The sequence below is a fragment of the Ovis canadensis genome, chromosome 13, assembly GCF_042477335.2.
Source record: "Ovis canadensis isolate MfBH-ARS-UI-01 breed Bighorn chromosome 13, ARS-UI_OviCan_v2, whole genome shotgun sequence".
Classification (NCBI taxonomy): domain Eukaryota; kingdom Metazoa; phylum Chordata; class Mammalia; order Artiodactyla; family Bovidae; genus Ovis; species Ovis canadensis.
This window is the reverse complement of record NC_091257.1, coordinates 78,287,629-78,311,237: the sequence shown is the minus strand read 5'-3', so window position 1 is coordinate 78,311,237 and position 23,609 is coordinate 78,287,629. Positions and strand designations below refer to the sequence as shown.

Sequence of the window (23,609 nt, the reverse complement as noted above, 5' to 3'; positions counted from 1 at the left end):
AGAAAAGGCACAGTAGGGATTTGAACACAGAAAATCAGAATCCAAAGCACCTGCTCTTAAGCACCATGAGACCCTCCCCTCCACACAGTGGACTGTACGTCCTGCGAGGTGAGACACTGGCTAACTTGTTTACAGCTACTTATTTATACAATGACCACTGTGTCTGGCATAGAGTGGATAGTCAAAAGGCATTATTGATTGAGCGAATGAACTGTGAAATCATCCTTCGGTGCTATGTGGGTTGCAGAAAGGAGTAAGGGGGACATAAGCTTGGAGGCCAGACAGACCCAAGGTTTGCGTAGAGAACTGTTCTTACTAGCGCTGTGCCTCAATTTCCTCACCTATAAAATGGGGATAATATACAGACTGAGCAGAATTCATGTGAAGTTTAAATGACAATGTATATTGATCAGCCAGCTCATGTACCTATGTGTAACAAACTGAACAAATGACACCTATTTTTATATGTACATGCGCAAATAATGCATCTGCATTATGCATGTAGCCTTAGTAGGTTTTCAGTGGTATAGAGCCACTCCCCTATTGTTGGATACTTGGGTTCATCCCTGCTGCTGCTGCTGCTAAGTCACTTTAGTCGTGTCCGACTCTATGCGACCCCATAGACAGCAGCCCCCAGGCTCCCCCGTCCCTGGGATTCTCCAGGCGATAACACTGGAGTTGGTTGCCATTTCCTTCTCCAGTGCATGAAAGTGAAAAGTGAAAGTGAAATTGAAGTCGCTCAATCGTGTCCGACCCTCAGCGACCCCATGGACTGCAGCCCACCAGGCTCCTCCATCCATGGGATTTTCCAGGCAAAAGTACTGGAGTGACGTGCCATTGCCTTCTCCCTAGTTATTCGCAAATAGATGTTTGATGAGGACAACTTGTATACGTACCTGTTTTCTTTCTTTCTTTATTGGAGTAATCATATAATTGCTTTACAATGTTGTGTTAGTTTCTGCTGTGCAATAAAGTGAACCAGTGATATGTGTACATACATATATATCTCCTCTTCCTCTTGAACCTCCCTTTCCTCCCCCATCCCACCCCTGTAGGTCATCACAGAGCCCCGAGCTGAGCTCCCTGGCTGTACAGCTGCTTCCTACGAGCTCTCTGTTTTATACATGGTAGTGTATGTATGTCAATGCTGCGCTCCCAGTTCAGCTCACCCCCTCCTTCCCCTCACACCTTGTGTCCTCACGTCTCTTCTCTCTGTCTGGGTCTCTATTCCTGCCCTGAAAACAGGCTCCTCTGTACCACTGCACCTGTTTTCTTGTGAGCTTTTTTTTTTTCTTCCCCTTAATAGTATTTTATGTGGAAGATTCTACTTGCAGGGAATCTATACACTGATGTGGCCCTATTTATTGTCCAACAGCATCCCAGGTAGGAGTGGAAGATGGAAACAGAGTAGATATGAGGGCTGGTTGAGGTCTGTGAGGTAGTGTGTTTTTTCTGGTAATGATCACACCTCATCTGTCTAGTGCCCAGGGTCAGTGCCCAGGCACTGGTATGAGACAAGACTAGGTTTGAATCCCAGCTCTGTCCTACTCACAAATGTGTGAACTGGGCCAATTAGATCTTCTGAATCAAAATTTTCCTTTCGGTATAACGGAAGTATTCTTAACTGTAGCTACTTCACGAGGCTACTGTAAAGCTAAGAAAACACATGAAAATGCTCAGATCTAGGCCTGGCCAACTCAACAAATAAATAAAATTGGATTCAATAAAAAACAAAGTGATTATATTGATTGCATAAGATTCACAGAGTAAAATATATTTTCCCACTGATTTAATCCTGACACAGTCCCTGTGAGGGTTATAGGGGTTATTAGGACCCCCATTTCACAGATGAGGTAATTGAGGCCTAGAGAACTGTAGTGCCAGGACCAAGGTCGATATGGAGCTCACAGTTTCTGAACAGGGTTAAAAAACAGGTCTCCAGAGGTCCAGATCCAGAAGCCCCACCTTCCAGCCGTCTTCCCCAACACCAGGAGTTCTGGGTTCTTCTCTGTCCAGTGTGGAATTCAGGCTTTTCTGTATTCGACTGTGAAGAACAGGGGGTTAATCTCTTCAACTCCTTTCCAGTTTCAACGTGGGGAGTGTTACGCCTTGCCCAATCCCTCAACAGCCAGCATCGCGCTTATCCCAGAGGGCGGGGCCTGTCAGCGTTAGACACCGCACCCCACACTAAGCCATACCCACAGACCGAAGTTCCCGCCCCACAGGCGGAAACCCGCAAATCTCCTGCACTATACGCCCGCCTGCGAAGTCCCTTGCAGCTCGATGTCTGCCTCTTAAACTCAAGCCCTGTCCCTGCAGTCCAGCGCTCTGCCATATGCAGCCCCACACCCAAGTTCAAAGCCTCGCACCACGATCCACGGTTCTGTATCTTTTTCTCGTGATCCTACGGCTGCGAGCTACGGCCTCGGCCCTCGACGGCTTCGCCCGGCTGTCTCCTGCACAGGATCTTAGGGTCCAGCCCGGGACACGAAGCCGGGCCCCCAGGGCCCCGCCCACCCCACTTCACGCTCTCATTGCCTTAACTTTGGGTCCCATCCGGACACCCTTATGTCCCCATGCCCATGTTGTTGTCATCAGTCGCTCAGTCGTGTCCGACTCTTTGTGACCCCATGGACTGAAGCACGCCAGGCTTCCTTGTCCATCACCATCTCCCAGATTTCGCTCAGACTCATGTCCATCGAATCGGTGATGCCATCCAAGCATCTCATCATCTGTTGTCCCCTCTCATCATCTGTCGTCCCCTCTCATCCTGCCCTCAATCTTTCCCAGCATCAGCGTCTTTTCTAATGAGCCGGGTCTTCGCATCGGGTGGCCAAAGTATTGGAGCTCCAGCTTCAGCATCAGTCCTTCCAATGAATATTCAGGGTTGATTTCCTTTAGGACTGACTGTTTTGATCTCCTTGCTATTTAAGGGACTGTCAAGAGTCTTCTCCAGCACCACAGTTCGAAAGCATCAATTCTTCGGCGCTCAGCCTTCTTTATGGTCCAACTCTCAAATCTGTACGTGATTACTGGAAAAACCATAGTTTTGACTATATGGACCTTTGTGGGCAAAGTAATGTAGTCTCACAGTATATCCTCTGGCTCTTGGAACCCGTCACAGCCCCTTCTGGCTTGCCGGTGACCACGCCCCTCGCTGTTAGCCACACCCACATGCAGCCCCGCCCACCGATGCTCCACCCCCAGCGGCCTGGGGTAGGGTGGCGGCTGGCCCAGCTGGGCCCCCGCTGCCCTCAGCTCTGGGCGCTGGGTCGGAGCTGGCCGGGCACTGCGGGGGCAGGGCGAGCGCGGCGGCCCGGGGGCTCGGAGGCGAAGATGGCGTCAGGCAGGCGCGCCCCGCGCACCGGACTGCTGGAACTGCGCGCCGGGGCAGGCTCGGGGGCTGGTGGCGAGCGGTGGCAGCGGGTGCTGCTCAGTCTAGAGGAGGACGCGCTGACCGTGAGCCCCGCCGACGGCGAGCCCGGACCTGAGCCTGGTGCCCAGCGGGAGCCGGAGCCCGCGCAGCTCAACGGCGCCGCCGAACCGGGCGCCGCGTCCCCGCCGCTGCCGGAGGCGCTGCTGCTCCAGCCGCGCCGCGTGACGGTGCGCAAGGCCGACGCCGGCGGGCTGGGTATCAGCATCAAAGGTGGGCGCGGGGGCAACGAGGGCACGGGTCTTGGTGTCTGTGGGACCGCTAAGGCGCAGGGATCGCGGGGGCTGGCAGCGTATTGAGGACGTGGAGTTGGTGGACTTCTGTCCGGGGTGACGGCTTCTGGGAGGACAGAACCGAGGGCACCAGAGCACCAAGGTCGGAGAGGGCTTTGAGGTCTCATTCAGAGGGCACAGGTGTGGACGGCTTTGGGGGCACGCCAAGGACAAGTGGGTGGGGAGTTGTGTGCTGAGGCAAAGAGGTCTGAGACTGATTGCCTTTCAGGAGTTGCATGGGTATCAAGGACAAGAGGGACCCCAGTAGAGCAAAGGATAGAGAAGGGAGACTGAGGCCTGGGGTGCTACTAGGCAAAGGAGGAGGAAGTCTTCAAGAGACAGTCAAAACAGAAGGGAAGGAGGGGCAAGGTCTGGAGTGGGAAGCGTTGCTGGGATGGCGACTAGGTGGAGGTGCCAACTGGGCTGGGCTCACAGACAGGGGGCCACAAAGGACCTGGAAATCTGAGCGCCTAGGAAACCTGTATGTATAGGTGAAGAGTCTTAAGTGTCCACCATCACAGCACTGAGATGGGCTTTCAGCCCCCAGTACTGACAGCTTTCTTTAAGGTGCCACCCAGACTGAAGTCCAGAATCACCTGTGTGAACTTGTGTGGTAAGATCCCATGGACTGTAGCTTGGTAGACTCCTCTGTCCTTGGGATTCTCCAGGCAAAGATACTGGGTTGCCATTTCCTCCTGCAGGGGATCTTCCCGACCCAGGGATAAAACCCACATCTCTCATGTCCTCTGCGTTGGCAAGTGGGTTCTTTACCGCTATTGCCACCTGGGAAGCCCTTTTCCATCTCTGGACCTGAGTTTCCTCAACTATATAATGAGAGTAATGATAGAATTGGGATGTTTCTACGAAAATAGGTGTCCAAAATACTCAGTCTGCCAACACATAATAGGTGCCTAGATAGTTACTGCTGTTAGATGAGAGGAAAAATGAAAGTCAAGAAAGACTCCCAAAGTTAGTAACCTGATGCTGAAAAGTCTGCACACCCCAGCCACTGCGTTCACCATTCCTTCCCGAGGGGGTGGGGATGGTGGTGACTTGGGTACCATTGTGTGCCGAGCGCTATGCCCAGTACTCTAGGCTCAGGATCCACTTCATCCTGGCAACAAGTGCTAAAAGATAGGAAGTATAATCTTCACTTAGCAGGTGAGGAAACTGAAACTTGGAAAAGTAAAATGATTTTCCTAGGATCACACAGTCGGTGAGTGACAGAGCTGGCATTTGAACCTCAATTATCCAGCCACTAAAGAGTGTTCAGAGAAGTTGATTTTTCCCCAGGAAAAGGAAAGACAATATCTGAACCTAGGTCTCCTGGTTCCAGAACCAACACTCTTAACCGTCTGGTAGGCTGCAAGTCAGGCCCTCAGATACCACGCTATTGCTCCATCCTCAAAGATGGAGGAAAGTTTGGAAAAACTCCAAACTTCCATGCAACCAACCAAAGGGATCTAAAAGGGGGGTAATGAGAAAGCCAGGGAGTGGACACCTGTTTTGCCCTCAACACCAGTGTGGGTTAGGGCAACAGATCAAGGCAGAAATTGTACACTCTGTGTTAAAGCAGGAAGGAACTTAATGTTCAGATAGCGTTCCATTTTGCAGATAGACTGAGTCTTGGAGAGGAAGAGGACTTTTCAAGGTCACATAAAGTTATTCCCTAGCTTTACTCCCAGGTGGGGGTAAAGGGACTTTTAGGAGGTGTCAGGGGTAATACCAGCTCCATTCAATTCTTTTTGTATGGAGACTGGACTCCTGTTGCTGTGTTGACCTTTCCTTTAGGGTCCAGCCCAGCCCAAGGCATCGAGGAATGGCCATGGATTCAAACTGACTTGAAGTCCCTAGTTTCAGGTGGAACAGGGCAGAGAGATACTGGGTTGGCCAAAAAGTTCATTTGGGGTGTTCCATATCCTCTTATAGAAAAACTCGTATGAACACTTTGGCCAACTCTGTTTAAACAGAAGCTCCTTCCTTTCCTAGGCTTCAAGCTCTGTGCACTGCAGTGGGCAAACTGCTGGGCCTATGTGGGGGTCCAGAGAGGCATTCCAGTCCTACTTCTGCTACCAGTCTGTTGAGTGACCTTGAAATTATGACCTCCTCTCCCTGGTCCACTTGTTCCTCATCTTTGAGGATGGAGCAATAGTGTGGTATCTGAGGGCCTGACTTGCAGCCTACCAGAGGGTTAAGAGTGTTGGTTCTGGAACCAGGAGACCTAGGTTCAGATATTGTCTTTGCCACTAATTAGCTGGGTGACCTTGGACAACGGATTTGTCTCCACACTTCAACCTTCCCAATAGGAATCTGAACATGCCTGTGTGATTGGGTATTGTGAAGATGCAATGAGACAAGATTGAAAGCATTTAACATGGTGCTTGGCACTTGGTATGTGGAACTAATGTGAACTGTTATCAATGTTTATTATTTTTAAAGGACATTCAAGAGTTTATAAATAAAGCAATATGGTAAAATGTATTAATATTTGATTTTTTTGTCTTTTTGCATCAGAGATGCAATTCAGATAGGCTTTTGAAATCTCTAGACTTTAAAGCCCTGGTTTCTAGCCTGAGACCTAGGTTGTGAAGCTTTCAGCTTTGTGGCCATAGCAGTAACTGACTTCTATCTTTATTCTCAATTAGAGGTTATCAGTGAGTTCCCCCATTATGGGAAACTCACGTAAAATAAAAAATAAGAAGTTATTGAAGCATCTTGTAAGTTCTTCCAACACTGGTGACCACCCAAAGCACTTAACCAAAAGATCCATTATAACATTATAAATTTAGAAAATGCCTTTTAGGTATTATTAGTGCCCCAAACTTCTAAGGCTCTTTTCTGAGATTCTCTTTGCCCTGCACTCCTGCTTTCCCAGTACTGGGCTGGACACAGTGGGAGACCTTCAGAAATAATTTTGCCTTGTTGTGACTTGCAAGTGTTGGAATGTATGCCTCAATTTCTTCCTCTTTCTGTGCTTGTCCAGGGGGCCGAGAGAACAAGATGCCTATTCTCATCTCCAAGATCTTCAAGGGCCTGGCAGCTGACCAGACGGAGGCCCTCTTTGTGGGGGATGCCATCCTGTCCGTGAATGGGGAGGACCTTTCCTCTGCCACCCATGACGAGGCGGTGCAAGTCCTGAAGAAGACAGGCAAAGAGGTGGTGCTGGAGGGTAAGCACTGGGGACCCCAGGGGTGTTCAGTTCTTCCCTGCAACCCCCCAGGCCTCAAGCAGTGGAGTCTGGGAGGTGGGCAGGGTTGAAAACAGAAACAGAACTTGGAGACCTGCCTTGAGACATTGGTGTGGTGGAGAGAGAGCTGCTTCAGAGCCAGACAGATCTGGACTTCATTTCCTCTCTCCCACTCCCTAGCTGTTTGACCTTGGATGAGTCACTTCATTTCCCTGAGCCTTAGTTTTCTCATCTGTAGGGCAGGGATATAACTTCTGCCTTGCTGGGTTGTGGGACTAGGATGAAAAGTCCATGGTAGGAACTGCCATTCGGTAAGTGACACAGGGGAAGAAATGGGTGGGGACTGGGGAATAGGAGACTTAGAATCTTGCCTGAGAAACCAGGGGAGCTCTCAACTCTGAATCCTCCTATCACCCAGGGGCCCTAGAACCCTGCGACCCATCCTGCCTTGGGAGGGTACTCGGCCTTTATGTAGCAGGACATTGGCTACTTCTAGCTAGGATCCAAGAGGAATATGTTTTGGAGGGGAGGGAAACTTGGTGGCTCCCTGCCCCTCTCCCCTCACTGTGTGGTCTTAGATGAGACCTTTGCTTCCTCCCGGCCTCAGTTTCCCGTCACTTGTTATAGTCTCTTGCTGGGGTGGTCCCGCTTCTGCCTTTTGCCATCTCTGTCAGGAGGTTTCTGCTTTGCTCAGCCCATTCGTCAAATTCTACTCTGTCAGTTCCGGAAACCATGGGGGCCCGAGGAATGTGTCTTTGGCTCCTGGCCCAGAACAGGCACAGGGAGGTGGCGGGGGCTGATGGAGAATGCCACGGCCAGTGAAGCTGCTGCGCTGAGCCCCAGGCCCAGGTCCTGATAGGTTGCCAAAGATGTCTCCAAGAGGCAACAGAAACCAACAGGCTCTGGATGCCTGGATGATCTTTGGCATTCTTGTGGCCCTGACCTCGATTCTCTCTCATTTCGTTTTATTTTATTTTTACATTTTATTATTTATTTAAATGTACCGTGTGTCTATTCAAATGCTGCTGTTGCATTTTTAAATATACACCTAAAGCTGACTCTGTGGGATTGATCCCTGAAAGCTTAAGGATATCAATCATATTTTAACAGCAAAGTTAAATAATGAGATCACACATAAAGGAGATGGATATAGGAGATTTTCTTTCCACATGCCTCATCACTTTGATATTTATAGCCAGCAATGCAGTTTGAAATAGTTGAAATTCATCAAAATGTCATATTTCAGTTGACTTGAAAAGCTCTTTTAGTCTCTGCTGTTTGAAAATTTAGTTCATAGATGGTAAAATTTCTACTGTAGACATGTCTCTAATCCACACTGAGGTCTCCCTCCCCTCCTCATCTTTAGGTAGAGAATGTCTCTTTCTGGGTTCTTAGTGTGGATCATTCTGAGAAGGTAGTATCTTTGAGTGTTAGACATTTGAAGCATTTCCTGGTATTGGGGCTAATACCCAAGCCTCTGTCTACCTCATTCACTCCATTCCTTCCTCATTAAAGCCAAGATGCCTTTCCAGAGACCTACTATGTACCCAATGTGCAGAGCATTGGGGTAGAAGGTAAACTGGACCCAGGGCCTGCCTAAAAGAGCCCACTATTGAATGGGGGGACAACATATGAACACTGTCTAAAAATGGGACGACAGAGGATGAGGTGGTTGGATGGCATCACCGACTTGATGGACATGAATTTGAGCAAGCTCCGGGAGTTGGTGATGGACAGGGAAGCCTGGTGTGCTGCAGTCCATGGGGTCGCAAAGAGTTGGACACGACTGAGCGACGGAACTGATTCCACACAAGCCATTTAAAAATCAGCATCTACAATCCTGTCTGCTCTGAAATTAATCTGGCCTTGAGCAAGACCCACATCTTCTCTGGGCCTCAGATCTCATATCTGCTGGGGTTAAGCTAGATCAGAGATATCCAACAGCTTTCATTCTGAGTGTCAGTTTCCTTGGTGGCTCCTGGGAGTTCTGTATTTGGAAACATTGGGAGGTCTTATCTGAACTCAGCAGAAAGGAACTGGAATTGATTTGCAATGTTTAGTGCAGATAGAGAAGGGAAGAGATATGGTATACATACCATCCCAAGACTGAGGGTCTCTGGCACTTGTGTTCTCTAAAACTTTTCTTTGAGCAAGATCTTTCCTTGGCAAGCCCTGTTGCAGGCTGCTGGGTGGAGCCTGGCCTGCCTCTTGCCCAGCATAGGATTTGGCACACAGTAGGGTAGAGAAGGGGATGGCTACCCATTCCTGTTTTCTTGCCTGGAGAATTCCAAGGACAGAGGAGCCTGGCAGGCTACAGTCCATGGGGGTGCAAAGAGTCAGATTAATATTTTCACTTTTTTCTGTTAGTAACTCCTCTCCTGTCCCATCACATTTACATAGAATTGGTATTATTTCCTGCTTAAATGTTTGGTAGCAGTCTCCAGCGGAGAAGGTGATGGCACCCCACTCCAGTACACTTGCCTGGAAAATCCCATGGATGGAGGAGCGTGGTAGGCTTCAGTCCATGGGGTTGAGAAGAGTCGGACACAACTGAAGCGACTTAGCAGCAGCAACAGTCTCCAGGGAAGTTACTCTTATAGAAAAGTTTTTTTTTTTATTTGCCACACTTTGCAACATATGAGATCTTAGTTCCCTGACCAGAGATCAAACCCAGGCCCCCTGCAGTGGAAGTGCAGAGTCCTAACCACTGGATCGCCAGGGAAGTTACGATTTTAATGTCTTTAATAAGACAATTTAGATGATCTATGTTCTCCTTGAATGTGTTTTGGTAGTTTATGTCTTACAAGGAATTTGTCTATTTCACTTAAGCTGCCAAATTTCTTGGCATAAAGTTGTTTATAATCTTTGTGTATTTTTCCTCCCTGTTGGATGAAAGCGCTCTCCTGCTTTCTCTTTCTCTCCTCCTCCCTTTATACTGCTCTACTCAATGGTTCCAAGGGGATTCTGTCTCATGGAGCAGATAGCTAAGCAAACTTACCAGATCACCATTTTGTCACGGGTGCTGAGATGGAGTCTGCCTAGAGGTTGGAGGAAGCAGTGGTTTCCTCTCTCTAAATGGTCAGGAACGGCTTCCTGGAGGAGGGATGCTGGCACCTGATGAACAATAAGCAGAGGTGGGAATGGGGTAGAGAAAGGGCATTCCAGGAATGGAAGATGTCTGAGCAAAAGGGAAGGGTGAAATGACTTGACTTACCTGGGGAACTGCCTGGGAAGTAATTCAGCTTTATCTGAGCTTAGGTGTGAGGAAGTGGGTGGAGAAAGAGGAGGCTATTCAACTTGACAGATCCTTCAGGGCCTTGAGTGCCAGAATAAAGGAATTTGGATGGAAACAGAGCTATTTCAAGGGTTTTTCAGCAGGGGCTCACACGGTCAGCTTTGGGCTTTACAGCATCAACCTGATTTGGAAGGAGGCAACAATAGATGCAGAATGGCAGCAAGGAGGGAACTTCCCTGGCAGTCCAGTGGTTAAAAATCCACCTTCAAAAAAAAAAAAAATAAAAATCCACCTTCCAATGCAGGGGATGTGGGTTCAATCCCTGGTCAGGGAATTAAGATCCCACATACCCGGAGCAACTCAACCTGTCTGTGGCAACTGCTGAGCTTGCGTGCTGCAACAACTAGAGTCTGTGCACCGAAATGAAAGATCCCTCATGATGCGGTGAAGATTCAGTGGGCCCCAACTAAGATCCGAGGCAGCCAAATAAATACATAAATATTAAAAGAAAAAAGAATGGCAGCAAGGAGGCTGGGGCCATGAGCAGAAGGGAGATCATGATGGTTTGACCTAAGCAGGCTTGGATAAAAGAAGAGTCTCAAGCTGTGGGGCTTCCCAACTGGCTCAGCATTAAAGAAACCACCTGCAGAAGCCTCAGGAGGTTGAGGCTTTGATCCTTGGGTCGGGAAGATCCTCTGGATGAGGGCATGGCAATCCACTCCAGTATTCTTGCCTGGAGAATTCCATGGACAGAGGAGCCTTGCAGGCTGCAGTCCATAGGGTCACAAAGAGATGGACATGACTGAGCACGCATGCATGCACTTGATGTTGTAGCCTTCTTGTTAGGTTTTTTTTTTTCTTTCTTCCAGCTTTTTCTTAGCTGCAGTTTGTCTCAGCTGCTCTCCAGTAGGCCTGTAGAAGGAGATAATTCCACCCAAGGCAGCAAAGGGCTGGGGGCGAGAACTGGGGTCAAGAATCTTTGAATTGCACAGGTGATCTGAAGAGCCTGGAAGATGTGAGGAAGCTAAGATGCTGGGTTGTGGCTGGTCCTTGAGACTTAGGGTAGTTTGTGGAGAACAGGTAGCTGCCCTAGTCTGGAACCAAAGCTCCTAGAAGCCTCTCTGGGCTTAGGTTGCTCCCCAGCACCCAATCAGTGATCACATTGTTCAGAATTTCCCCGCCCTCATCCCACTTCTTAAGGCCACCTCCAAGGAGACAAGGGTTTCCCTGATAGCTCAGTTGGTAAAGAATCCGCCTGCAATGCAGGAGACCCAGGTTCGATTCCTGAGTCGGGAAGATCCCCTGGAGAAGGGATAGGCTACCCACTCCAGTATTCTTGGGCTTCCCTTGTGGCTCAGCTGGTAAAGAATCTACCCGCAATGTGGGAGACCTGGGTTTGATCCCTGGGTTGGGAAGATTCCCCTGGAGAAGGGAAAGGCTACCCACTCCAGTATTCTGGCCTGGAGAATTCCATGGACTGTATAGTCCATGGGGTCGCAAAGAGTTGGACATGACTGAGCGACTTTCACTTTCACTTTCCAAGGACCCATGGCCTATCCTTTGGATGTGAATTTGGCAGGGTAGCAGGGCATCTTTCCTGAGGTCTGGGGCTTGGTAGGTACAAAACTCCCTGAGAACATCCTTGAAGGAAAGCTGTCACTGGCAAACTGCTGTTGCCAGCCAGAACCCTATATACTTGGCCTAAGGGACTCAGCAAGCCCAGCCTGCCTTCGGGACCTTTTCTTCTGTGAGGTCAGGATTTTGCACAAGTGTCTTGAGCCTATTCTCAGTTAAAGGGATGTGTTTGTGATCAGAGTCTGGGCCCAAGCTGGCAGCCAGTACTCATCTGTCTGCTTCTTAGAGAGGCCCATTGTGTGCACGATCTGGAGCCAGGCCCTTGGAGACTGTGCCTGGGGGAAAAGGGAGGGAAGGTCAAATGCCTCCACTCCCTCCATAGCCCCTCAGCAAGGCTGGCAACAGGGAGCCTTTGATGCATTAAAAAATAATGCTAAAGGAAATGGATAAAGTCAATTTTAGTACTTTGTACAAAGAGAAGGTTCACCTCACATAAAGATCAGGCTTTTAAAATGTACAGGCAGAGAATAGTATGTACATAAAAATACAAAGAATAGTCAGAACTGCTATAATTCCCATTTTACAGACAAGGTCACCAAGATTTGTTAAAAATAAGTAACTTCCTTCAAGTCATACAACTAAGTTGGCAGACTCGGAATTCAGACCTAAGGACTTCCCTGGCATGCTGGTAGTTAAGACTCTGTGCTTTCATTGCAAGGGGCAGGGGTTCAATCCCTGATCAGGGAACTAAGATCTTGCATGCTGTGCGGTACAACAACAACAACGAAAAAGAATTCAAACCTAGATTTCTCTGATTGCAGAGGCAACTGTTGACCCTGCCTTGGATAATACCCACTTCTCATGGTAGTTTGCAAGATTAAGAAATAAGGCATGTTATGTGCTGAGGCCAGTGTGCATAAGTAGGCACTCATTTATGTTTATTTTGTTTGCTATTTATAAGGATGAGACAGTGCACTTGAAGTTTATGGCACAGTGTCTTCCACACGGTAAGCATTTGATCAATGGCCACCTTTGTTATCATCGTATCAGCAGCAGCAATTTTTGTTTTCTCCAGGAGACTTGAAGGTCTCTGACAGCAGGAATCATGTGTAGTTTGTCTCAGATCCTCAGGCCTGGCGCCAAACCTAGATACTGGTGGGTTTGGGGGAAGTGATCCCTAGGAGGGGACATCTCTGACTCTTTCTACTTTGCCTTTAACCTGTTCAATTGCAGTTGACTTTCCTAAATGTTTAAAAAGGGGTTCCAGGCTCATGCTGGATTTGACTGACTCCTGAGAGTTTCCATTATGAGTCCTCAGAACTCCAAGACCAGGTCCTTGCCAGCCCGTTCTCTGGCAGATGGGTACTGCCAGATATCCTGCCTGAAATTTGGCTCCATATATCACCACTGTCAAAAGTGGGATGTTGTTAACTGATGCAGCTAATGTGAGGTCACCCTGTTTAGTTTAGGTGAGTGTAGCTGTGCCTGAGGGGTGCCTGAGGGACTCTTGTCCTGGGAACAGGGGCGTAAATGGAGCCCTTGTCCAGTCCCCGCCATGACTGCAAGGACCTGTTGTTCTAATCATTGTTCTCAAGAAAACATTAATTTGGCTCTGCACATATATGGCTTAGGGCCATATGATTCCCCACAGACAAAACTTGGCTTAATCCAGCTCTGGCCTGTTCCTTGGATCTTTGATTAAAATGCTTGTGGGACACTGGGGGCAGGTTTTGGCCTCTATTAACAATAGAAGCTGGTTGCTGATGGTAGCGGAGGGAATTCTAACAGTAATGATAAGAATGTTAATAATAGTGATGGTATGTCTGCTGTTTATTGAGCACCTATAATGTCCTAGATACTGTGCTAAATGCTTTCTGTATGTTTTCTCATTTGAGCCTCGAAACCACCCCTATGATTCAAGATACATCATTCATTTCATTGTACAAATAAGAATATTAAAACTTGTAGAGGTGAAGCTACTTGCCCAAAGTTACACAGAGGCAGAGATGGAATTTGAAGTTAGATCTGTCAGACGTCAAAGCCCATGTTCTTATATGCTTATCCTGCACTGCAAGCCATGTCATCCATGTGAGACTCAGTTTATTCAATTTATTCAACTGTTAAATAGAACAGTTTAGCAATGGATCAGTCTCATTGAATTGGTGTGGTTAAGTGATGATGTGTCAGTGAGATTTGAGCTTTCATGCTTGGTATATAGTAGATGCTCAAAAAGTGTTTCTTTCTCCCACTACTAAGATCCTAGTAGGCTTTTTGAGTTGATGAGGGCCTTGTCTTTGAATCCTGGCTAAGATGGTTTGGAATGTGGTATATTTTTGAAGAATAGAATTTTTTAAATGTCAAAAATAATATACACTTAAATTAAAAAATGGAGAAGGAAATGGCAACCCACTCCAGTATTCTTGCCTGGTGAATTCCATGGACTGAGGAGCCTGGCAGATTACAGTTCATGGGGTCGCAGAGTTGGACACGGCTGAGTGACTAAGAACAAATAAAAAAAAAAACCCAGGAAAGTGCAAAGCAATTGTCTTCTCATAGATTAATGTTACCCATGGCTAATATTTTCACACACTTCCAGAGAGAAGTTTCCATATTTGTTTTTATCATTGAGAAAGTTGAGGACCTCTTTCCAACTCAGCTCATGTAGCTGTTTCATTTTCTTTAATGGTTGCACAATATCCCATTATTGGGATTCAGATGTTCATTTAACCAATATATCCTGAGCCCCTGTTCTATGCCAAGACTCGATGTAGGTGCTCGGGACAGAGCTGTGAACAGGACTGAGTGATCTGCCAAGGAACTCATTTCTTGTATTTAGCAATACCATATTCAAGGAATTCACGTTGTTTCTAGCTTCTTGCACCATAGATAATGGTGTCATGACCCCTTCGTGCACCTGTGAACATTTATCTGAAGAGGATTCCTGGAAAGGGTATTTATTGCAAGTTCAAAGTGTTCGTGTGCCTTTAGGATCTTGATAGATGGTGCCTCTTATACTGCACATATAGGGCTTCCCAGGTGGCGCTAGTGGTAAAGAATCTGCCTGCCAATGCAGGAGACATAAGAGATGGGGGTTTGATCCCTGGGTTGCGAAGATCCCCTGGAGGAGGGCATGGCAACCCAGTCCAGTATTTTTGCCTGGAGAATCCCATGGATAGAGGAGCCTAGCAGGCTACAGCCTATAGGGTTGCAAAGAGTTGGACACGACTGCACAAGGATCTGGAAGGTAAGATTTTATTCCCCAGAGTGTTGCCCCAGACAACCCAGGCAGCTCTGCTGCAGGGCCTGCCAATGACTGGGAACTATTTATAGTCCAGGCTTGCTGGACTAACAAGACCTCAAAGGTCATCCCTTCCCAAGGGATGTCACAATATCCTGAGTGGACAGGTGGGCAGCCTGGACTTGAATCCTCACAATGCCCTGCTCAGAGAGCCGGCATATCAGTGCCAATTATATAGGCAGGCAAACTGAGGCTCAGAGAGACCTCGGGACTTGCCTAGGCCAGAATGCAAGTGATAGGATCTGGATTGAAATCTTTGCCTGTCACCTGTGTTCATCTCCTTATTCTGTCATACTAAGAACAGCAGCAAAAATAATAACCAACCACATTACGATTTGTTGAAGACCTGTTCTGTGCCAGGCAGGGCAAAGTGCTTTACAAGTGTTGGATCTCAGTATGCTAGGAGGTAGATATATTTTACTCTCATTTTAAAGATGCAGAAATAGAGGCTTACAGAAGTCAAGTCACTTGTTCAAAGTCACAGAACAGGGAAATTAAACACAAGCCTGCATCACTTGAGAGCCCAATTCAATGTCTCTAGCCTGGGAATCCTCAGGATTGTCAATATTCATTTATTTAAAGTATTTCTTATTTACTGATTACCTGGATATGTCAGGCACTATTCTAGATGCTGGGGATATCCTAATAAATAAAGGAAACAAGCCCGTGCCCTTGTGGAACCTACATTTTGTATTGAGGAGAGAGGCTGTTGACAGTAAGCAAGCGGATAGATCATGTATTTTCAGGCAGGGGCAAGTAAGTGACCACCCACTGAACAGACAAGGAACAGTTTGAGCTTAGAGGACAGGCTTGAGCCAAGATTCAAAACCAAGACATGCACCTTTATTGAGCACCAGGGTATGCACTGGGTGTGCTGTGTTGAGCCAGAACGGATTTATCCCCTTCTCTCTGCAACACATAGGTTCCCTTCCAATTGTCCTGGGCGAGGCAAAGGGTCCTGCCTTGTCTCTCTTCCTTGTGTTTCTTTACCTTTTTTTTTTTTGGCCATATCATGTGTCTTGCGGGATCTCAGTTCCCTGACCAGGGATTGGACCTGAGCCACAGAAGTGAAAGCCCAGAATCCTATCCACTAGGCTACCAGGGAACTCCCAGTTCCTTGTGTTTCTTGTGGAATCTATTCCTGGCTCCTTGGGGTCAGTGCTGGCTTCTCTCCTTGGCAGAGTTGGGAATCGGGGCCTCTGGAAAGGGCAGGGTGTCCTATGTGTGTCTGTTTCTGCTTCCCTGAGGAGGAAGGGCCCAAGTGTCACTGTTTACCAGGTTCCTGGGCCAGAGGTTTGGCTGGAGAGGGTGTGGACACCAACTGGGTCTATACTTGGAGGCTCAAAGAATCCTGGCCACAGGGCCACATTCTTGCCCTCAGCTCTCCAGGCCATTGCCTTTGGGCAGCCCCACCCTGCTTGGTCGGGTGACTAAGGCAGACATCAGAGGCAGGGAGACCTCAGAGCTAGGCTATTTACGGCCACACTCTGGGGCCTTCAGGACCCCACCCTCACCCTGGGACAGGCCAGTTGGTTTGTGAAATGCCAGCCCGGTTTCAGACATCAGCTGGTGTGCTGTCCGTTTATGGTGTGTTCTTGTGGGCAAGGAGAAGGAGGACCCACTTCCAGGATGGCCTGAGCGAGAGAGGCCTCTAGCAGTTTCTCTGGTTTCAAAACTGACAAATGTCCATTTGCTGAGTACATAGCGTCAGAGATCCCTGCCGAATTCTGGGGCTACAGAGACCAGTCAGTCAAGGTCCCTGCTCTCCCAGTGCTCTCAGCCTGGAGAAGGACACAGATTCCCACATGGACATATAGGGAAGTGGGGTCTAGGGACCTGCAGAGGTGGTGGGTATGCAGGATCTAGTGGGCACCTGGGACGGTTTTTTTGAGGGGCAGTGTCTGGGCTGAGCTGGGACCTCCTGGGCTGTGGCAACTTCTCCTCGTTGAATGAATCTTTTCTGTCCTGGCGTTCATTTCTCCATTCACAGAACACTGACTCTGAGTTCGAATCAAACCCCATTTGTGTCGTCTTTGTGTGTGTGTGTGTGTGTGTGTGTTGCTCAGTTGTGTCTGACTCTTTGTGACCCCATGGACTGTAGCCTGCCAGACTCCTCAGTCCATGGAATTCCCCAGACAAGAATCCTGGAGTGGGTTGCCATTCCCTCCTCCAGGGAATCTTCCCGACCCAGGGATCGGACCCGGGTCTCCTGCAGGCAGATTGTTTTGCATCTGAGCCAGCAGGGAAGCCCGCTTCCAGTTTGGTGAGAAAGAAAGCCCCAACACACGGAAGCAGAGCAGAGTTCTAAGGAGTATGGGCAGAACCTGTGTCAAGTGTTTTACATCATCTCATTTAATTCTACTGTCTCTCTAAGGTATACATTGTTATTCAGATTGAGGGCCAGGGAGGTGCATTACCTTGTTCAGGGGCTTCCCTGGTGGCTCAGTGGTAAAGAATCCACCTGCCAATGCAGGAGACATGGGTTCAGTCCCTGGGTTGGGAAGATCCCCTGGAGGAGGAAATGGCAATCCACTCCAGTATTCTTGCCTGGGAAATCCCATGGACAGAGGAGCCTGGTGGGCTACAGTCCATGGGGTCACAGAAGAATCGGACTCTACTTAAGTGACTGAACAACAACAACAGCAACAACGGCCACGCAGCTAGACAGAGCTGGAATTCAAGCCTGAGAGTGCCTGTCCCCTAACCATGTACTAAGGTCATTCGGTGCAGAGGAAGCTGCATTTTCAAAGGTGTTTGGAAACTCCTACACCTTCTGAGAGCTCTGAGCAGGTCAGTATGATTGGATTAGAGGGCTAGTTGTGGCTGGAGGTGAAGCCAGCAAGGTAGGCAGGGCCCAGGTCCTGGAAAACCTTGAAGTTGGATGAAGAGTGCAGGGAGCCAGAGTATGGCTTTAAGCAGGGGAGGGGCGTAGCTAGATATAGTAGGGAGATATATCAGTTGCACCCTGAGTGGGGGTGGGGGATGGGTGGGTGCTGCATTAGTTAGGATGCTTTTGTCTGCCAGTAATAGGAACCCCATTCAGAGGCTTAAATGTTAAAGAAAATAGGTTTTCTTCCAGAATACCTAAAGTCAGCGTGGCTCCAGGGTAGATTAATTTAAGGCCTTGCATTCCTCAATGTGTGGACCCCAATCCTGTGGTCAAAGTGACTATCATTGCTTTAGAACAAACTCCCTGCTTTCCAGCAACTTCTAAAGGCTAGAGGAGAGGAAGGGAAGGGAGTATATTTTCCCTCACAGCTCATTGGGCAGAATTATATTATCTGATCCTTTCTAGGCCAATCACAAGTAAGAAGGATGGAATGATCATGATTTAGTCAATTCAGTCGCTCAGTCATGTATAACTCTTTGCGACCCCATGAATCGCAGCACGCCAGGCCTCCCTGTCCATCACCATCTCCCGGAGTTCACTCAGACTCACGTCCATCGAGTCGGTGATGCCATCCAGCCATCTCATCCTCTGTCATCCCCTTCTCCTCCTGCCCCCAATCCCTCCCAGCATCAGAGTCTTTTCCAGTGAGTCAACTCTTCTCATGAGGTGGCCAAAGTACTGGAGTTTCAGCTTTAGCATCATTCCTTCCAGAGAAATCCCAGGGCTGATCTCCTTCAGAATGGACTGGTTGGATCTCCTTGCAGTCCAAGGGACTCTCAAGAGTCTTCTCCAACACCACAGTTCAAAAGCATCAATTCTTTGGCACTCAGCTTTCTTCACAGTCCAACTCTCACATCCATATATGACCACTGGAAAAACCATAGCCTTGACTAGACGGACCTTTGTTGTCAAAGTAATGTCTCTGCTTTTCAATATGCTATCTAAGTTGGTCATAACTTTCCTCCCAAGGAGTAGGCGTCTTTTAATTTCATGGCTGCAGTCACCATCTGCAGTGATTTTGGAGACCCCAAATATAAAGTCTGACACTGTTTCCACTATTTCCCCATCTATTTCCCATGAACTGATGGGACCAGATGCCATGATCTTCGTTTTCTGAATATTGAGCTTTAAGCCAACTTTTTTACTCTCCTCATTCACTTTCATCAAGAGGCTTTTTATTTCCTCTTCACTTTCTGCCATAAGGGTGGTGTTATCTGCATATCTGAGGTTATTGATATTTCTCCTGGCAATCTTGATTCCAGCTTGTGCTTCTTCCGGCCCAGCATTTTTCATGATGTACTCTGCATATAAGTTAAATAAGTAGGGTGATGATATACCACCTTGATGTACTCCTTTTCCTATTTGGAACCAGTCTGTTGTTCCATGTCCAGTTCTCACTGTTGCCTCCTGACCTGCATATAGGTTTCTCAAGAGGCAGGTCAGATGGTCTGGTATTCCCATCTCTTTCAGAATTTTCCACAGTTTATTGTGATCCACACAGTCAAAGGCTTTGGCATAGTCAATAAAGCAGAAGTAGATGTTTTTCTGGAACTCTCTTGCTTTTTCCATGATCCAGCGGATGTTGGCAATTTGATCTCTGGTTCCCCTGACTTTTCGAAAACCAGCTTGAAAATCTGGAAGTTCATGGTTCACTTATTGCTGAAGCCTGGCTTGGATAATTTTGAGCATTACTTGACTAGCGTGTGAGATGAGTGCAATTGTGCAGTAGTTTGAGCATTCTTTGGTATTGCCTTTCTTTGGGATTGGAGTGAAAACTGACCTTTTCCAGTCCTATGGCCACTTCTGAGTTTTCCAAATTTGCTGGCATATTGAGTGCAGCACTTTCACAGCATCATCTTTCAGGATTTGAAACAGCTCCACTGGAATTCCATCACCTCCACTAGCTTTGTTCGTAGTGATGCTTTCTAAGGCCCACTTGACTTCACATTCCAGGATGTCTGGCTCTAGGTGAGAAATCACACCATCGTGATTATCTGGGTCATGAAGATCTTTTTTGTACAGTTCTTCTGTGTATTCTTGCCATCTCTTCTTAATAGCTTCTACTTCTGTTAGGGCCACACCATTTCTGTCCTTTATCGAGCCCATCTTTGCATGAAATATTCCCTTGGTATCTCTAATTTTCTTGAAGAGATCTCCAGCCATTCTGTTCTTTTCCTCTATTTCTTTGCATTGATCGCTGAAGAAGGCTTTCTTATCTCTTCTTGCTATTCTTTGGAACTCTGCATTCAGATGCTTATATCTTTCCTTTTCTCCTTTGCTTTTTGCTTCACTTCTTTTCACAGCTATTTGTAAGGCCTCCTCAGACAGCCATTTTGCTTTTTTGCATTTCTTTTCCATGGGGATGGTCTTGATCCCTGTCTCCTGTACAATGTCACGAACCTCATTCCATAGTTCATCAGGCACTCTATCTATCAGATCTAATCCCTGGAATCTATTTCTCACTTCCATTGTATAATCATAAGGGATTTGATTTAGGTCATACCTGAATGGTCTAGTGCTTTTCCCTACTTTCTTCAATTTAAGTCTGAATTTGGCAATAAGGAGTTCATGATCTGAGCCACAGTCAGCTCCCGGTCTTGTTTTCGCTGACTGTTTAGAGCTTCTCCATCTTTGGCGGCAAAGAATATAATCAATCTGATTTTGGTGTTGACCATCTGGTGATATCCATGTGTAGAGTCTTCTCTTGTGTTGTTGGAAGAGGGTGTTTGCTATGACCAGTGCGTTTTCTTGGCAAAACTCTATTAGTCTTTGCCCTGCTTCATTCTGTATTCCAAGGCCAAATTTGCCTGTTACTCCAGGTGTTTCTTGACTTCCTACTTTAGCATTCCAGTCCCCTATAATGAAAAGGACATCTTTTTTGGGTGTTAGTCTTGTAGGTCTTCATAGAACCATTCAACTTCAGCTTCTTCAGTGTTACTGGTTGGGGCATAGACTTGGATTACTGTGATATTGAATGGTTTGCATTGGAAACGAACAGAGATCATTCTGTTGTTTTTCAGTTTGCATCCAAGTACTGCATTTCAGACTCTTTTGATGAGCATGATGGCTACTCCATTTCTTCTGAGGGATTCCTGCCTGTGGTAGTTGATATAATGGTCATCTGAGTTAAATTCACCCATTCCACTCCATTTTAGTTTGCTGATTCCTAGAATGTCGACGTTCACTCTTGCCATCTCTTGTTTGACCACTTCCAATTTGCCTTGATTCATGGACCTGACATTCCAGGTTCCTATGCAATATTGCTCTTTACAGCATCGGATCTTGCTTCTATCACCAGTCACATCCACAGCTGGGTATCGTTTTTGCTTTGGCTCCATCCCTTCATTCTTTCTGAAGTTATTTCTCCACTGATCTCCAGTAGCATATTGGGCACCTACTGACCTGGGGAGTTCCTCTTTCAGTATCCTATCATTTTGTCTTTTCATGCTGTTCATGGGGTTCTCAAGGCAAGAATACTGAAGTGGTTTGCCATTCCCTTCTCCAGTGGACCACATTCTGTCAGACCTTTCCACCGTGACCTGCCCGTCTTGGGTGGCCCCACATGATTAGCTAATGATCATGGTTAAAGCTAATGATCATAGTTAGCTTTAACCAATTAAGATTTTCCCCCTGGGCTGGGGAGAAGCCCAGCCTTTAGGGCTCAGGGTTCTGTTAGCAAGGAGAAAAAAAAAGTAGGGTTTTTTTTTTTTTTAATGGTTTAACTGACAGAGAGGCTGGGATGTGTCCCATTTCTATCATCCCTTGAGACATAGTCTTGGGGTAAGTCATTGCTGTAATGGTGAGGATGAGTCATTTTTAGCCTAAGTTCCCCGTCTTTAGACTTAGGCTTAGTTCTTTCAAAAAAACTCTGCTGTTGTATTCAGTATAACTTCTTTTCCAACACCGCCCCTCTCACTTTTACCCTTGTTTACCTTGAATCCTATCTGAGCAGTCTCTTGTGACAGAAATAACTTCTTATCTGGTTCTTCCAGGTAGCTGGGCCAAGAACTTCTTCCCCCTGCTTCCGGGTCTGTCCACCCACAGCCAGAGCATTCTGACTGGGCCTTGACTGCGGGCATCAGGTAGCCAACAAGCCAGATGGCCATGGATGTAGCGGTGGCAGAGAAGAGAGGAAGAGAGGTTGTCCCAGGGCTAGCAGGCATAGGCGTTCTTCAGTACGGCAGCCAAGGGGACAGCTGACTGGGAGAAGAGAGACCAGTGCTTGGGCAAGACATTAAAAAAAAATTATTTGTTTATTTGGCTGCACCAGGTCTTACTTGCAGCATGTGGGATCTAGTTCCGTGACCAGTATCAAACCCAGGCCCCCTGCATTGGGAGTGCAGAGTCTTAGCCACTGGACCACTAGGGAAGTCCCTTGGGCAAGACTTTCAACCATCTTGACATATACACTGTCCTCCTAGTAGCTCATTTTAGAGACAAGGAGACTGCTGCTCATCAGAATTGGGGATAGTCCAGATGCTGGGTCAGATGTGGCGGACAACTTGGTTGCCTGCCTTTCAACCATTTCCCCTTCTTCCATGCTACCAGAGCCTGATTTAATTGGGTGGGAATATGCTCAGCCCCAGGGCTTCCCTTTGCCAACAAAGGTCCATCTGGTCAAGGCTATGGTTTTTCCAGTGGTCATGTATGGATGTGAGAGTTGGACTGTGAAGAAAGCTGAGCACCAAAGAATTGATGCTTTTGAACTGTGGTGTTGGAGAAGACTCTTGAGAGTCCCTTGGACTGCAAGGAGATCCAACCAGTCCATTCTGAAGGAGATCAGCCCTGAGATTTCTTTGGAGGGAATGATGCTGAAGCTGAAACTCCAGTACTTTGGCCACCTCATGAGAAGAGTTGACTCATTGGAAAAGACTCTGATGCTGGGAGGGATTGGGGGCAGGAGGAGAAGGGGACGACAGAGGTTGAGATGGCTGGATGGCGTCTCTGACTCGATGGACATGAGTCTGAGTGAACTCCGGGAGTTGGTGATGGACAGCGAGGCCTGGCGTGCTTCAATTCATGGGGTCACAAAGAGTCAGACATGACTGAGAGACTGAACTGAACTGAACTGAACTGAGGGCTTCCCTGGTGACTCAGACAGTAAAGAATCTGTCTGCAGTGTGGGAGATATGGGTTTGATCCCTGGCTTGTGAAGATCCCCTGAAGAAGGGGAATCTGGAGAATTCTGTGCACAGAGGAGCCTGGCAGGCTACAGTCCATGGGGTTGCAAAGTGTTGGACATGACTGAGTGACTTTCACTTTAATGTTCAGTCAGCCCCAGAGGCTGACTTGTGATTGGTCTAAATCAATCATGACTACTTCCTCTTACTAATGATTGTGCTAGAAGTTGGCATGCCAGTCCAGTTGGGCCAATGAAATACAAGGTTTCATGGAAGTATTTACCTCTCTGATAAGAGGGAGGTATGAGTTGACAATGCTTTTGCTGCCTATCTCCTTCCTTCCTGGTTTGGTCATGTAAGGGATCATCGGCTGGACTGTGTTGCAGCCATCCTGTGGTCATGAGAGGAAGGCTGGGAGAATGGTAGGGATGCCCATCCAGGATCCAATGTCACTGAGTCACTGAACCAACCCTGATATTGGTTTCCTCCAGACTTCTTGTCACATGAAATCATAAATATCTTTCTTGCTTAAGGCACTAATATCATGTATTCTATTATTTGTAGCCAAACCCACCTAATTGATAGAGTAAGAGGGACCA

General features: G+C 47.5%; 1 protein-coding gene across 1 annotated transcript in view; it reads left to right on the top strand.

The window, feature by feature from the left end:
- Window positions 1-3,177: 3,177 nt before the first annotated feature.
- Window positions 3,178-23,609, top strand: part of SNTA1 (syntrophin alpha 1) — a 29,744-nt gene continuing 9,312 nt past the window's right edge. The window contains exons 1-2 of the mRNA XM_069546921.1: window positions 3,178-3,646; window positions 6,689-6,874. Coding sequence (XP_069403022.1) covers window positions 3,193-3,646; window positions 6,689-6,874 — 640 coding nt within the window. The 5' untranslated portion in view covers window positions 3,178-3,192. The remainder of the gene's footprint in view (window positions 3,647-6,688; window positions 6,875-23,609) is intronic.